This window comes from Peromyscus eremicus, chromosome 12, assembly GCF_949786415.1.
Source record: "Peromyscus eremicus chromosome 12, PerEre_H2_v1, whole genome shotgun sequence".
In the NCBI taxonomy this organism is placed as follows: Eukaryota; Metazoa; Chordata; class Mammalia; order Rodentia; family Cricetidae; genus Peromyscus; species Peromyscus eremicus.
Window position 1 is genome coordinate 22,852,220 of NC_081428.1, and position 17,501 is coordinate 22,869,720.

At 36.6% G+C, this 17,501-nt stretch overlaps 1 protein-coding gene across 1 annotated transcript in view; it reads left to right on the forward strand.

Moving 5' to 3' along the window:
• The first annotated feature begins 498 nt into the window (after nt 1-498).
• The window catches only part of Robo2 (roundabout guidance receptor 2), a 532,650-nt gene continuing 515,647 nt past the window's right edge, over nt 499-17,501 (forward strand). The window contains exon 1 of the mRNA XM_059277713.1: nt 499-559. Coding sequence (XP_059133696.1) covers nt 499-559 — 61 coding nt within the window. The remainder of the gene's footprint in view (nt 560-17,501) is intronic.

The following is a 17,501-nucleotide window of genomic DNA, read 5'->3' on the forward strand; positions in this document are numbered from 1 at the left end:
GCGAAGTGTTGCTGCTACGGAGAAGGAGACCGGGGCGGGCAAAGGAAACCCGGTGGGCAGGCCAATGGTTGTTCCGCAGCGCGTTGGCAAGTTTGTGGAACACTTTCTAGGAATTAGGTCTTTTTTGTCCCCCGTCATCTTGACTTCTGAAGAAAGAACTTGTGTTTGGATTGCAATGGAGTCTAAGGAGACAGGGCTAGATGCACGTGAATAGTCCCGCCAGCTGGGCTGAATTTGTGGGAATTTCGGAAGCCAGCCTGTGGAAGTAAAGCAGCTCTGGAGTCCCTTGGGTTCATTCGGATGGCTCCTAACGTGTCCCGTGTCAGAACTCTTCTTCACCAACAGCTTCTGATGTTGCCATTTTGCTCTTCTTGACCTTAATTAATCTCTAGGAAAGTCTAAACTTCGGACCTACCTCTTTTTTTGATACTTATTTTTGTACTTCTGCTCTCTGGGATTGGTTTCTTAAACAATCTGGATCCTTTTTCATATGTCAAAATGAGTCCGCTGATGTTTACACTACTATTGCTCTTTGGATTTCTCTGCGTTCGGATTGATGGTGAGTTAAAACCCCCCTTTTCTTTCCGAGGTTGTTGTGGCTTCTAAATAAAATGTCAGTGTGGTTGGGAGTGTGTTTTGGCCATGCACAAGCTCTTCAGGGGCAGAGGTTCTGAGTCTTTTGTTTCTAACCTGCTGCCAGTGGAACATAATATAGTCACCTATTGTTGTTATTGTAATTAATTAATTGAGGAGTTTTACAATAAGTGATGGACTCACAGCTTAGAAGAATAACTGTTAGAGACAATGTCTTGAAAGAGCCCAGCGTGACTGTGGCCACTCTCTATTTGGTATTTGTTCTGGTATCTAAACTTTGGCTTAGGCATTCAGCGGCAGAACTAGAGTAGCTGATAACTTCCAGGTGCATTCAATGAGTAGGGATTTGAGACTGGGCATCTCAAGGTTCAAAGTGTATCACCTGTGTGGCGGTGAATGCTATCCCGGCATGAAATCAGAATGAAGGATTTAGATCCCAGAGAGAAAACTGTCACAAGTGGGACTGGGCGAGGCTCCAGAAAGGAGGCAGTATCCACTCTGGGCTGGCTGCAAGCTGGGAGCCCTCAGCCAGGTCCCCAGTAGACCAACACAATGGGGACTTGGAACAGGTGCTGTAGGTGTCTTCCGCTAGGCTGAACCACTCTGTCAAGCAGACAGTTTTTTACCTCTGGCTTTCCTGTCTTTTGTTCAGATTCAGTTTCTGGGGCTATCCTCAACTAAATGTCTGGTTCTTGGGAGATTATCACAAAATCCTTGTGTAGCTGTTTGAATGAGAAGGGTTAATAATTGGGAACATATTGTGGGTTTGTTCTTTGAAAGTAAAATGAAAATATTTGGAGTTGACTTCTAGAGACATTCATTTTTATATCAATGGCAAATGTTATTTATAAAAAGTGGACTAAGCCACTCACCCCCATCCCAGGAACTGAGCTTGGAAATAATTTCCAATTCTAATTATTGTGCTTATAAAGACTCTTAGGCATATTAATCCAAATATTTAAGACATTAAGATAACATGTTGCTACATAAACTTTCCTTTGATTTCATTACTTGGGACATTGCCTAGTATTGCCCATCTGTAGGAGCTAACTTTGTGTCTGGAAGCTACTGTACAGAACCTAGGAACAGACTCAAAAGGAAGACCATCCATAAACACAAGGCAATGCAGATGAGCTTACCTCCTGTCAAGTGGCAGTTTTCAGATGCAGAATGGAATACATGAGTTCGCGACCCCCCCACCCTCCCCAGTGATAGAGATCTGGGAGGAGTGCTTGTGTGTGTACACATGTCTCTTTTTCCCTGCAAAGTAGTAGAAGCTTCGGATTTGATCACTATGAGTGACATTGTGGTAATTTCTACAATCATATCTGTAATGATTATCCATGCATTATCATTTCTAACAGGTTCACTTTTACCATACATGGGTATCATCCTAACAAAGAGGTTTATATATTCCAAATATGTTTGATTATTGTATTGGGACTTTTCTATAGCAATGTATTTATAAACTCTACATTCGACTATAGAATTAGCACCATTTAAAAAGATCAGATTCTCCAGGAAGGATACACTTAAATTGCTTAGTGGAAGTGACAGAGGGAATCTGAAAAGCTTGGTGTTACAGAATGTAATTAATGTACCAAGGTGTTTGGAGATGTATGAAACAAATGCAATTAACTAGTATGCTGGAACAGCAGCAGTGACATATTTTCTCTCCTCCTTTTCTCCCTCCCTCCTTCACTCCCTCTGTCCCCCTTCTATTGGTTTTATCCTTCTCTCTCTTCTTTCCATCTTTCTCTTGCATATCCCCCCAATCTCTTTCTGCCTCCTCCTCCTCCTAATTTTACTTCTCTGAAGACGTGTCTAGAACCTTTGTTCTGATTTTCCATAATAAACTAAGGAGGCAGTTTTTGTGTGTGGACCATCTGCAAGAGAGTTCATAGTAATAAAATGAAAAATGCCTACAGGTACAACACTTAAGACCGAAGAGGTGACGTTACATTTCATCTATATAAAATCTGCCGGGTCAGAATCAAAAGCAATTATAGACACTCTTACTGAATTTGCACGTAACCATACATTTGACATTGACTTGCCTTTGGGTACTTCAGAATGGTGACAGTTCTTCCATGGGGATTGTTGAAAATTTGGGATGTGGACAATACTGCCATCTAGGCTGTTTCAAGGCTTGGGACCCTGCATTCACATATCCAATGAGGAGGCTGGTGTACAGAATCTCTAAGCTCTCTGCCCTTCTGGATTCTGTGATATTTATTTACTTTTTGTCCTTCTTGGAGGTGTGGGCTTATTTTCCACATGAATTTCAAATTTAGAGAAGCTTGTACCATTCCAAAGATATACTGACTATCCTTGTGCTCAACATAGAAATTAATTTTATTCAGTGACAAATGATACATAGATTTGCATTAAAATTTGCTTGGTGGGTTATTTATATGTGCATTTTTATAGTGCATGAAAAAAATGCTAGAGTTTCGCTTCCTCATAGAAAATATGTGCTAATATTATTTATGACTTTTCAGAATCTTTTCCCTATAACAAGCCATAAAGAATATTAAATTAGTTGAAAACTGCAGATGAACTTTTAAAAAAAATCTTTAATATGAAGGTTTATTTTATTTGAAACACATTAATAGCCATATGGAGGTTTTGCTCACTGTAATATGGAGTGTGTAATGAGTTTAGCCTTTGTTTAGTACATTCAGTTTTTAAATAATAGTGGTTTTCAGTCAGTTATAGGGATATAATTTGAATGACTGCAAGATTTTAAATTATAATCCCATCCCATATATCAATTTGGTATTTTTACAAATCTGAAAGGTGTTTTTACAATGATAATGATTTTCTCTTCTTTACTCCTTACCTATTCTTAAATGAAATGACACATGTGGTATTTGGGGAGATAAAGATAATGCATGTGCACAGTACAGATGCATACTCTCATATAGGTTTATACGTTTTGCTAAAGTGCTTCTTTCAGTAATGGGCTCATTATCGTAGCCATATGTAGCCCATTTCAGAACTTGAATTGCATATAAGTAACCTGAAATTTGTTCTTGTAGCTAAGCAGTAATATCACATTTGAATTGGCTTTGTTTGGATAACCTTTGATGCTATGCAACATGTGGACAATAAACCAAAAAGGATTACTTAGAACATTAAACAAGAAAATCTTAAAGTAAAAGTCATGATTATACACAGACAAAAAACCCAGTTCTTGTCATTTGACTCCTGGGAAGCTTGCAAAAATAGCATCTTTGACTGTAAAAATATAGATAAGTAAGGAAATGACTTAAATGTGGATATGTATGTAGTGGGAGATGGGCTCTCTCCCTGTCTCCCTCCTTCTCTCTTTCTGCCCCCCCAGGGTATATATGGGTATGTATGTGTGTAGTATGTATGTATTTAGAAATATATGTTTATGAAGTCCATGAAGCAAGAGATAAATTTACTTCCCATAAGCAATTAGGTTTTTGAACAATATTTGAAAAAAGGGGGGGGGGGAATTGATTCATCTTACTTTCATTCTTATTTTTATTCTCTTCTGCTTTCTTCTCTTCCCTTCCCTTCCCTTTCCTTCCTTCCTTCCTTCCTTCCTTCCTTCCTTCCTTCCTTCCTTCCTTCCTTCCTCCCTCCCTCCCTCCCTCCCTTCCTCCCTCCTTCCCTCCCTTCCTTCCTTATTCTTTTCTCTCTATTTTCAACATTATAAAGGTGTTAGAAATATTTGAAGAGTGAAGAAGATTGTTGAGAGTCTTTATTAAATGATAATTGATCAAATCAGCATCTAAGGGTGTGAAATTAATAGTTGTTGATCTTGGGTATATGTAACTTTGGTTTAAACATCCTCACCTTTCTTTAATTAAGCTGTATAATTTTAAATAAACTTGCTATGTACGTATACTATATTTTTCAAACTCAGACAAACTGAAGTTCCAGATCTGAGTTCAAGCAGAAATGGAAACATAATATACCATTTTATAGAATTATTTTTAAATAACAGAATTGTCATGTCTTTTACAGTTTCTCCAGGTACAGACCTTTCAATCTCAATCAGTATATGACATGGTATTAATTTTCTTCTTAAAACAATATTGAATGAAGAATTACTGGATGATTATTCTCTTTTTAGGAGAAAGTTTCACATACTTTTTTTTTTTTTTTAGTTTTTTTAGCAGGGTGCTATGCAAACATGGATATGTAACATCATCTGTGGAATGTACCATACCAACCCCAACGACCTACCTATAATTCAAAATAGCATTGAAGTCACTGGGCCTCAGTCATTAGTGTTTTCTTCTTCATTTTAGCCACTCCTTACAATCTTTCATCTCATCCATATTTATGCTCTGAAAATGCCTCTAAAACTGCCTAGTCATTTCATAGAAGATCATTGAGGATTCATCTTAATATGTCTGTACACAGCATATCTCCAGTGCCTGGAGCAATGCTTGCCAGGTCCCTCTGACTATGTGGCATCTTGGCTTAATAACTACTGATACTAGAGCAAACTCAAGCCCAAGATAGAACATGTTCATTTTGTAGTTGTTCCCATCTCAGTAAATGGCGTCATTATTTACATTTTTTCATGATCAAAGCAATGAACCATGTTGACTCAAAGCAGTGAACCATGTTAACTTGTTCGCTTAGCTCACAACTTGCTTCTTATAAAACAACTGAAACAGCCTGATTTTGTGATTTCTTTCCCCTACCCAACTTCTTATGAACCATTTTAAATACATATTAAGTTGAAAAAAATTTTCAGTGAACATCAAAATTTACCATGATTCTGTAATTATTCTGCTTTCTTATTACATACCTACTAACTTATCAGTTTTGTTAAGTATCCCTTCATCTGGTCCTTCCTAATTCTCCATACCTAACCAATGGGACATTTAATACACATGTAAATGAGATGGGTATTTTCCTGTAGCTCTCTGCTCATGGCTTCCACTAGTCCTGGCACTAAGATATACAAGACTCTGTGAGTTCAGACCATTTTCTACCTATAGGACGCCAATGGTTCAGATTGTCTATCTAGAATATAGATTCTGAACTTTGGGGGAAGTCATTCAGCTGACTCAAGGCCTTTGTATTTGATCTTTCCTCTTAAGAAAATGCCATTATCCAGATCTTAGTATTGGTAAAGTTTCTCAATTATTTAATAATGTTATTATTAAATATCTTCTCTTTGGAAACACATTTGTATAAAAAACACTTTTCTATTACTAAAATAAATAATTGATATAATCAAGATAGAAAGAGAAGGGGTGTGTTTTGGACTTAGAATTTTGGTAGTTTCCATCCTGACTGGTAGGCCCCAGTGTTCTGGGCATGTAAGAATGAGAACTTCATGAGTAACAGGGCGGATGGCAACACTGCTCATGTCATGACCAGAAAGCAAAATATAAGAAAGAGAAGGTTCTGAGGTCCCACTATAACATCATACAAAAACCATCCAGTATCCTCACATTCAACCCCACCTCTAGAAGCTCCCACCAGATCCCAAGTGTGCCACCTTTGGGGTCTTTGGAGGATGTTTAAGTTTTAAATTGTAGCTGTCGGATGCCCTATCTAAAATTTATCCTTTTGAAATACCATTTGGCTTCCCCCTTTACCTGTCTTAAAGTATGTTTTCTGCAGCTCACCTCCAGTTGGAGAAGAATGTGTGTGTGTGTGTCTGTAATTGTCTGCATTTTAGGAAATGTAATGGGTCTGACATTTTAGCAGGTCTGCAAGCTAAAAACTAAGGGTTCCATGCTTACAGGAAATCCCTCAAAAGATGTGAGGTCCTCTAGTCACAGATGATGGACTGTGTTAGTCATGCCATGGTATGGTGCGTGATTTCAAGTTTTTTTGTTACTTAGTTCTTAAAAATCCTAGGGGAGGGGACCAGAAAGATGTGGTATACATAGTGGCTTCGCCCCACTGTGAAGAACTCTGAGCTTGGAACCTGAATATTTCATAATGGCTAATAAGAAAGCTTGTATGACTTTTGCCCTGGAGGGTGATATCATCTTCATTATATTGATTCTAAACACATTTACCTTACATCTTCATGGGAGACCATTGGCACCTTCTAAGGCCTAGGAATGTCCTTCCAGTAAATAGTTTTGAATACAGTTTGGAAGAAGTCAGGAGTTAGTGCCTCTGCAAGGAAGACATGCAGAAACAGGAGACACTAACTTGTTCTGCCAGAAGTTAGTAAGTATACCAGACATTGGCTTGTTTGTCATCAGACTCCTGCACTAAGCCCTTATGCCAGGGGCTTAGCTTTGACTGTCATGTTTACCAGTGTACATGACTTCAATGCCTCGAGCACTGAAGACAGACAGTGCATAGTCAAATATTTGTTGAGTAAATGAAAATGTGCTTATGGAGTGCTTTTGTGATGCTGAGTTTTAGAACATGGCCCAACACAGGAAATACTTACAATAAGAAGTAAGTGTGTGTGTGTGTGTGTGTGTGTGTGTGTGTGTGTGTGTGTGCACATGTACATTGTAAACTATAGAAACTGGCTAATAAAGTTATCAAATATGTGTATTGACAGAAGTGATATGATTTCTGGTGACTCAGTATTATGCTTTCTGCTTGGCAAGAGATACAGAATTAACTATTTTCTCTAATATACCCTTTTTCTATCAAGCAAAGTATGTTTTCTACAATGATTGCCACCGCCCTCTTCCTTTTCTCCCACATGAACGGACAGACAGACAGTACATAGTCAAATATTTGACTTGCTTAACATAGCACTGACTGATATTCCACTAAGGGCCATACACCACCACTTTCCAGGGACTCTGACTTTTGTGATGACATCTAGTCCAAGAATTGAGACTTTTCTGTACATTTAATACATGTTTCAAAATCTATAAAACATTACCAACAAATGCAAATGATTGCTTTAATTTGTAAGTAGAATCAAATCGATAAATTCTAAAATTAGCCCCCAAATATATAATCTGTAATAATTGTAAAAGATTGTTAAGCTAAAAAGTAATATCATCCATGATACAAGTTATCCTGCTTTACTTACAGTTGCCATAACCAAGGGCCTGTTATCAACAGGTGCTAAACTGATATATGGTTGGGGATTTAACAAGTAGAACCTTCTCTAAACACTGATTTAATTTTAAAAATTACTTTTGAGTTATTATGTGTGAATTTGTGTGTATGTGTGTGTGTGTGTGTGTGGGGTACACACATTTCAAGATGGTGCGGTAGAGAGAGTTTGTATATGGAGATCAGGAGACAGCTGTGGAAATAGTCCTTTCCTTCACTGCCTTTAACTTTTGAGCCATCTTGATACTCAGTCTAGATTTAAGAAAATATTTCAAAAAAGTCTTAACTGGAAAATTCGTTTTCAAATCTCAGATAAGGGCTGAGATAGATACTCTCTAAATTTGGTCTGTATATATTTTCCATAATTAGTCTCATAGAGATGCATTCCCATATGCCATAAAACTTCTGATGGAAGTACAATGTTTGGTGATTTTAGGCATAAGTTCAGAGTTGTACAGCCTCACTAGGATCTAATTTTAAAATGATTTTCACCCTAGAAATAACCCTTTTGTCTTCTGCCTTCTATACTGCCCCTCCTTCTAATACAGAAAACCATTTCTCTTCATTTTGGTTCTATAGAATTGTTTTTCTACTTTGTACACTTAAACAGTCATGTTTAACATATTTTGGGCTGGATCTAGAGGTGCACTCCTCCATTCAAGAGGCAGAAGCAGAAGAATCCTTGTCAATTTGACACCATCCAGGGCTACATAGCAAGACTGTTTGAAACATAACAAGCACACAACACACACACACACACACACACACACACATTTTATGACTAATTTCTTAATTTTTTTGATTTTACATTTTAATCCAGATTATTTTCCTTTTTATTTTTCTCTCATACATTCCATCTCTACCTCAGCCTCCCCTCCCTCTCTCTCCTCCCCCCACATCCATCTCCCCCAGATCCACTCCTCCTCCTCTTTCCTCCCAGGGATACCAATGGAACTTAACATTGCATAATATTCTCATTTCATTACTAGTTCCCTTTGCATAATATTTTCAAAAGTTATCCATATTGTGGCATATATTAGGACTTCATTCCTTTATTACTATTTCATTTATGTTTTGTCTTACTTGTTGATGGAGATTTGGGTTATATAATATGCACTGATTTTTGCATATGAATATGCTTTATTTAACCTAGAGTGAAATTGCTTGGTTATACAGTAACTCCACTCTCAACCTTTTTGAGGAAGTATGTTATTATTTTCCAAAGAACTACTACTACCACATTGTCACCAGAAATGCATGAGCTAAATATGTTTTATTTCAACAAAATTATTGAATGACCAATATGGGTTGGATTTGAAGATTTGAAGTGAAACAATTTTATTATAATAAGGTCTTATATTCAGTAGTCTGAATTTTGAATTCTACTTGTAATTTTGGCCTTGTAAGTGCTCTTCAATTACTGTGTGGACTTTTACACATTTAGTTAATAAAAGTGAACTTGCCACTTAGTGTGATATAACAAATATAAAGTGTAGATCATGGAATAATAGAATCAAAGAGGGAGAAAACTCATTTGCAAATACATCACATTTCTCCTCATATTTGGACACATGGAGACCCAAAGCTCAGAAAATATATGTACTTTGTTATAGTAACATTGACACATAGGAATCAAATTGAAGTTTAGAGACTCAAGAATATTTTGATCATGTTTTTTCTGAACATATCAATAAGCTAGCTTGACAGTATTGTGGTTAGTATTTTATTCAACACATGCCTGTCGGATACTGATTTATAGACAATCCAACTTGCTGGACTCATTGAGAACCACAAGAGCCTGCTAAATCAATTCTGGAGTCTTTTCCCTCTAAGATTATATATATATATATATATATATATATATATATATATATATATATATATATATATTTATGATCTTTTTAAAGTCTTTGTTAAGTGTCAAGTTCACTTGTGTTAACTGAATGTGGAAAGCTTTATACAGTAAATGAAGAGAACTTACAAGATCGAAATTACAAAAATACTTCAAAATAGTGAAGAAGAGGACTTAAAACAATGGTCCAAAAGTCAATAGGTGAAACAAAAGTAGTGTCTGATGGTTGGTTTTTGAAGACATACCCAACAGATTGTGTGAACTCCAAGAAGAAATGATATAGTTTCTACCTGGTACAATCTGGGAAGTGTCACTATAAAGAAGTCATTTAACATGTGGGCTTTACTGGGGAGAAAAATAAGAAACTACATTTCAGAAAAAAAAAAAAAGAGAAAAGAGAATAGTATGGGTTGGGCAGAGGTTTCATTAGGAGAAGCAAAGAATTTAGCTTAATTGCAAGGCAGATTGTCTAAAGGCTTTTTATGATTGTCCTAACGTTTCTATCATAGATTCTTTTTTTTTTCTTTTGGTTTTTCAACACAAGCTTTCTCATGTAGCCCTGGCTGTCCTGGAACTTGCTCTGTAAACCAGGCTGGCCTTGAACTCACAGAGATCCACCTCTGCCTGCCTCCCAAGTGCTGGGACTAAAGAAGTGTGCCACCACCGCCCAGCTCAATCATAGATTCATATGAGGAATAAATGAATATATATTAAACAAAGACATATGAACAAAATTATATGAGCAATGCTCTGATGGATGCCTTATATTTTATAAAAGTCATTGGAGTCATTTAATTGATCACAGTTTATTATTATATTATTATTCCCTGACTTATATAAACAGGGAAATAACTGAAAAGATTTTAGCTTTCAAACACTAGCTTTGAGCTTCATTGCAAACACATTCACAATATATTTCATAAGATTTTTTGTAGCATGACCCTTCAGACAAATTACGAGAATTTTTGTTGTTGCTTAAGTGGACCCATCTGTGACCACACCTCTGCAACTGTGACGGGCATGCTATGACATGGGTTTCTATTGCATCATCTGCTGATCACAGAATACTTAGCATTCCCAAGTGAATAGTGTTATGACAGAGATGGGGAAATAAGGTAGGCATCCTACAAACAACAATATTTGTTAACCAATATTATATGATGGTATAATACTGTTGTTTGTTTCATGTGGATTTACAGTTTGCATTTATATTTTAAAATTTTTACCTACTGCTTATGGTTTTACCTACATTTATGATTTTAAAAAGTACCATGGGGATAAGTCTTATAGAAGAAAAACCCACTGATTTTTAAATAAATATAGCTTCTACATTGAGTTTCCATTTTTTTTTCTAAATCACATATCTTTCAGGCAGTAGAGATGTGGATTTTAGAATCATTTTACAGTTATCCTATGTAAATTTGCATAATTACGGGTTGTGTGTGTTAGAAAAGATGGTCTAAATAACACAAAATATCTTTACCACTGAGGAAGGGACTGAGCTAGTTTTTCTCTTACTAATTGTTTGGATTCTTACAAAACAAACAAAAGCAGAACCAACCACAACAAAAACCAAGTGCTTTGACTGTCAATTCTCCAAGTCCTCTTTCCATCTTAGATTCTTTTATTTACTTCTGGCTGAGTACATTTAGGCTAAATGGTTTTAAAGAAGGAAAAATTAGACTAGGCAATACCCATAACTGTAACCTTACCGTCCGTATAGTACAGTTGTGTTCTGTTGCCCAAACTATGTGTATTTCATGCCTGTGTTTTGGTTTGGATGGAGTGATGCATTTATACACGTGGAAAATGGGCAAATATTCCAAATCTGTCATCTTCTTTCAATTTCTCTCATTATTAATAACTGGCTTTATATAGTCTTTTCTTATGAATAACTGGAGTTTTAAAATTGGAACTAAGAAAAGCAATGAGCGTTCCTGACCTTGAGAACTGAAACCCTATGCAACACGGTGGTTTTAGCAGACATTTTTAAATTTCTGTGGCTACAATTGATGTGTGATATCTTTCCCTTGTTCTTGGTCACAAGCCTTTTAGAAATTAGCTAATGATCATGGGATACCGCTCAGGGATTCTGTTACACTGCATTCAAATTCCAGTAACAACCACCAACTTAAAAACAGTCTGGAATATAAGGGGTTTGCCCAAAAGTTCTGGCATGCTAGAACTAATTAACATGTCCAAATGTACCATGAAAGTAGGAGAGCTTTTGAATTAGAGACATCATTATTTTTTTCTTTTAGAATGTATAAATTTTTATAAATCAAGGTCAGAGGTTAAAGCTTTATGATATATGTTCCCAAGTACTAGCAAATGGTACAATATGGTTAAAATAATTTGTTGAGATGTGTGAAAATTAGAATGTAATTTTCAAAATTACATTAAATTAAGGGGAATTTAAGGGGAATTTAGCAGCAAGCCATTTTGCTTGAGAACTTTAAAGTGAATGTCTGCATGTTGCCAAATAGCAGTGTAGTAGTTACTGAAAGCCAAGCACACGAGGACATTGTTGAACCACTCAATTAGAAAAGACATTTCACTTTTCCATATTTGCACACAATAGCCTGTGTGTTCAAACATTCATATAAATACAATCAATAGGAACTTTTCTGAAACAAATTCCATTTTATCTTTCTCATTCTTGTTATAGGTCATAGGAGAAACCAAATACAAAAGAGAAATCCGTGAATTTAACTTCCTAATACTTTTAGGTTTTGAAACAGGGTTTCATGGTTTTGTTTAATCAGGCTAGACCTTAATATGTGGCCCAGACAAGCCTTCAATCCAAGGTGATCCTTCTGCCTTAGCCTCCAAAGTACTAGATATACAGGCATGTCTGGGTAGAATGCAACCCTATAAAAAGAAATACCACTACTGGGAATATAAGCTGATAGACTGCTTTCATAGCATTCATAGAACCCCAGGTTTGATTCCCAGTATAAACTGGGTAGTGCTATATGCTTGTTGAAAAGGTAGAGACAAGAATACGGGATGTTCTACATCATCATCTATTACACTGGGCATTTAGGCCAACCTGGATTAGAAATTCTTGGCTGTCAAAAAGAAGGAAAGGAAGGAAGGAGTAGAACTAGGCAAGCAGGGCAGGTGTTATAACACTGATGAGCAGTTTTCATGCAAAATGGAATTTGAAAAAAAAACCAGAACATTTCCTTTGATGGTGCCAAAATGGTTTCTCTCACTGTGTTTTTGATTTATTGTTATTTTTTAGAAACAGAAGTCTCAAGATCAAAGATGGATTGAAGCCCACTATATAGCTCAGGATGGCCTCAAACTCACAGAGATCCACCTGCCTCTAACCTCTTGAGTGCTGTGATTAAAGGCATGTGGCACCTTGCATATTCTGCATTTTTTTACAACCTTAATTTTGAGTTGAAAACCAGCAATGCAAATATATTCAGGCTGTGCATGAGCCCTGTGCTTCCAAATATTGAAGCTGTCATTTGACCTCTCCTCCTCAAGGAATGGACAGTGTGTTTGGTGACATTAGCATTTCAAAAAAAAAAAAAAAAAAGAAAAAAAAAAAGAAATACAAAAACAAGTATACCAGAAGTGTTTTTCCTGGTTCTCATGAAAATGTGTTGAGCTGAAAGTAAAATATACTCTCAAGTGTTTTCATTCCCATTTTTGTGATTTGATAACCTGGGTGATGTCAAATGTTAATGTGATATGGAAGAGAAAAAAAACACAGTATATGGGTACCTACTTGGGGGGTGTAAACATAGCTTTTTATGTCAAGACACATGGATATAAAATAGGAATAAAAGCAGTTGCTTGAGGCCTACTCATCTCTCATAATTTGACAGACCACTTGCGTTTTCAAAAGAAAAATTTCCAGGTTCAGTTGTGTTCTTGTACATTTCTGTGAAATTCTAATAGCTGTGAAGGTTATCCATTAGAAATTTTGAAATTTTATAGATTTTTGTTGGTGTCGGTTATACATCTTCATATGTTGAATTTAAATTCCAAGTTAACTTAACTTTTCTCATTTAAATCCTTTTAACCAGAGACCAAACATAGCACAGAAATAAGAAAACCAGACAAATGCTTTTATAGGCTGAATGCTGCCAGGATTCAATTCTAAGCTTTGTAGACATGGACTGCTCTGGGGTTTTGTGCATAATTATTGTATTTGCAATGATACAAGAAGTAAAGAAATATAGCTGGGAGGTTGAAGTTTTTGAGCTACAGAAGATCACCAAGATGGTGTGTTGAAAAATGAAAACTGAGCATCCAAATACATTGATTTTTACCACCATTTGAAAGGCAACTACATAGCAAGCAGACTGGCTGATATTTAGTTCGATGGATTGTTCACATTCACATAAAACAAAATTATTTAGCATTTGCTGAATCCTTCTTGATAATCAATTGGGGATCAAATGCAAATGGAACATGTGTCTATTTTGTACGAAGCCAAATTCTTCTGTTTTTCTCTTAGAGCAGAGGACATGCCTTCTTCCCTGGCTGATATCGGTTGCTAGGAGAAGTGCACTGGGTTGCTTGCTTCATACCCATCAGTAAAACTAAAGAGTGTATTGAGGGAGAGGAAAAGGCAGAACACAGCACAGGCCATGAATCATGACTTGTCTCCAGTGTGTCCACTTTGGTCCCACTTTTTCCCTTTTTCCTGTGAAAACTTTTGTTTTTACCAATGATGCTTTCTTTCAGCCATTATCCTTAATCCTTCTGGTGCCTGAGGCGACAAGAGCTACTGAAGGGTGGCTGTGCTGTTAAGAGTCCACTCAGAGCTATAATAAAAGCCTTGAGAGTTATTCATGGGGCCACATGAGCAAGAATGCCCTACTCAGTGAATAGCTTCAGTCAGCTGCCTTTGAGATGGAGTGATTAATACCTTCTGTTTTTAATGGGGGGAAAAGGCAGACAAGAAAGGTCTTCATACTACTTTGGCCATTTTGCAAATTAGATCTTCTACATTGTGCAAGCTTTTGACAACGAAGTTGCTAAATGTCCAATACCTGTGATAATCTCTTTCAAAGCATAGTGTTTTATGAACTGTTAATTGCGACTACTGTCAAACGAAATAAAACAGTCAAAATATCCCCAGAAGTACTGCAAAAAAGAAAGAAAGAAAAAAAGAAAAAAGGAAGAAAGAAAAGAAAAATTATTTAGCCTGTCTCAGATCTTGGCAGTGTTTGTCATGACATTGAAGTAAAGACCTGCTCTTAGTCTCTTCTTCACAGTGTTGTTTAGGCAGGTCTGATTCACAATATCCATTTGTTTGATAAAGAAACTAATTACAGTACTCTGGAGAGTTTAGAGAAGCATCTAATGAGAAAGTACTGTGGGTGGCAGGTGTTAGTTCCCCAAGAGCACTTGGATTTAAAGGACACTTTGAGGTTTGCAAAGTTGTTATTCATATGGATATACATATATGTGAATATTTTATACAGAGGATAGTTTTGCATAAATGATTATAGAAGACATTTATAAATATCATTACATCTTTTTTTACATCTTTCATTACATAATATATATATATATATATATATATATATATATATATATATATATATATAGCATAGTTCAGATAAAAATTGCTTGAGGTTTAAGACCCTTGTTGATCCACTCACTGCATGAGTAGGGAAGTTGTCCCAATTTGGGAAGTCTGTGAGTGGCATCTGAGGCATGTCATTTGGTGTTTCCCATGCTGCTATTACCTTGGTACTAGTAGACTGTTTGAAGAGAGAAGGTAAATGAAACCAAGCTTTGATGTCTCTTGAAAATGCCTTCCTTATCTCTCATTTTTATTTTTGAAGCAGCAGCCTTTTCTAATCCTTCTATTCATTTTCATAACCAGAAATCCTTGCTTTAGTCTAACTATGAGAACAAGCAACATTTCAAATACCATTGTGCTGTTTCTTAGAACCTGTTTTTCACTTTGTAGAGGTGAAATATCTTGTTAAGAGATGGTAATACCCAAGGGCAATCAGAGATGGAAATGTAACGATTTGATGAGTGATGTCTAGAGATCAGCTTAAAGCGAGGTTCGATTTAACATCTTTATTAGTGATAAAGAATAAAGTGAGAGAGGCTGGCCCCCAGCTCCCATCTTGCCCCGGACTTCCCTTCTGAAGCACAGAGCTCCCATCCTGCCCCAGACTTCCAATTTGGACAAGAGAGCTCCCATCTGGACAAGAGAGAGAGACTTCCTGAATCTGTCAGCTCTGTCTGAACCAAGTGTGCGGATAAGGCCAAGAACGAACCACAAGGAGATGGGCAGAGAAATAAAGGACTTAATTGATGTCATGACTCAAATGGACTTAATCGACATCTACAGAACATTCCATCCTAACAAAAAAGAATATAACTTCTTCTCAGCACCCCATGGAACCTTCTCTAAAATCGACCACATACTTGGTCACAAAACAAATCTAAACAGATACAAAACAATTGGAATAACCTCCTGTGTTCTATCAGACCACCATGGTCTAAAGTTGGATTTCAACAACAACAAAAACTACAGAAAACCTACAATCTCATGGAAACTGAACAATACCCAACTGAATCACCAATGGGTTAAGGAAGAAATAAAGAAAGAAATTAAAGACTTCCTAGAAATCAACGAAAATGAAGACACCACATATCCAAACCTATGGGACACTATGAAAGCAGTACTAAGAGGGAAATTCATAGCACTAAACGCCCACATAAATAAGCTGGAGAAATCTCACACTAGTGACTTAACAGCACACCTGAAAGTTCTAGAACAGGAAGAAGCAAAGTCTCCCAGGAAAAATAGATGCCAGGAAATTATCAAAGTGAGAGCTGAAATCAATAAAATAGAAACAAAGAGAACAATACAAAAAATTAATGAAACAAAGAGTTGGTTCTTTGAGAAAATCAACAAGATAGACAAGCCCTTATCCAAACTAACCAAAAGACAGAGAGAGAGCATCCAAATCAACAAAATCAGAAATGAAAAGGGGGACATAACAACAGACATTGAGGAAATCCAGAGAATCATCAGGTCATACTTCAAAAACCTCTATTCCACAAAACTGGAAAACCTAAAAGAAATGGATAATTTTCTGGATAGGTACCACATACCTAAATTAAATCAAGACCAGATAAACTATTTAAATAGTCCAATAACCCCTAACGAAATAGAAACAGTCATTAAAAGTCTCCCAACCAAAAGAGCCCAGGACCAGATGGTTTCAGTGCAGAATTCTACCAGATCTTCAAAGAAGAGTTAATACCAATACTCTCTAAATTGTTCCATACAATAGAAACAGAAGGAACATTACCAAACTCCTTCTATGAGGCTACAATTACCCTGATTCCCAAACCAAACAAGGATACAACAAAGAAAGAGAACTACAGACCGATCTCCCTCATGAACATTGATGCAAAAATACTCAATAAAATACTGGCAAACAGACTCCAAGACCACATCAAAACAATTATCCACCATGATCAAGTAGGATTCATTCCAGGGATGCAAGGATGGTTCAACATACGAAAGTCTGTCAATGTGATACACCATATAAACACACTCAAAGAAAAAAACCACATGATCATCTCACTAGATGCTGAAAAGGCATTTGACAAAATCCAACACCCCTTCATGATAAAGGTCTTGGAGCGATCAGGAATACAGGGAACATACCTAAACATAATAAAGGCAATTTACAGCAAGCCAACAGCCAACATCAAATTAAATGGAGAGAAACTCAAAGCAATTCCACTAAAATCAGGAACGAGGCAAGGCTGTCCGCTCTCCCCATACTTATTCAATATAGTACTTGAAGTTCTAGCCAGAGCAATAAGACAACATAAGGAGATTAAGGGGATACAAATTGGAAAGGAAGAAGTCAAGCTTTCCCTATTTGCAGATGACATGATAGTATACTTGAGCAACCCCAAAGATTCCACCAAGGAACTGATACAACTTATAAACACCTTCAGCAACATAGCAGGATACAAGATCAACTCAAAAAAATCAGTAGCCCTCCTA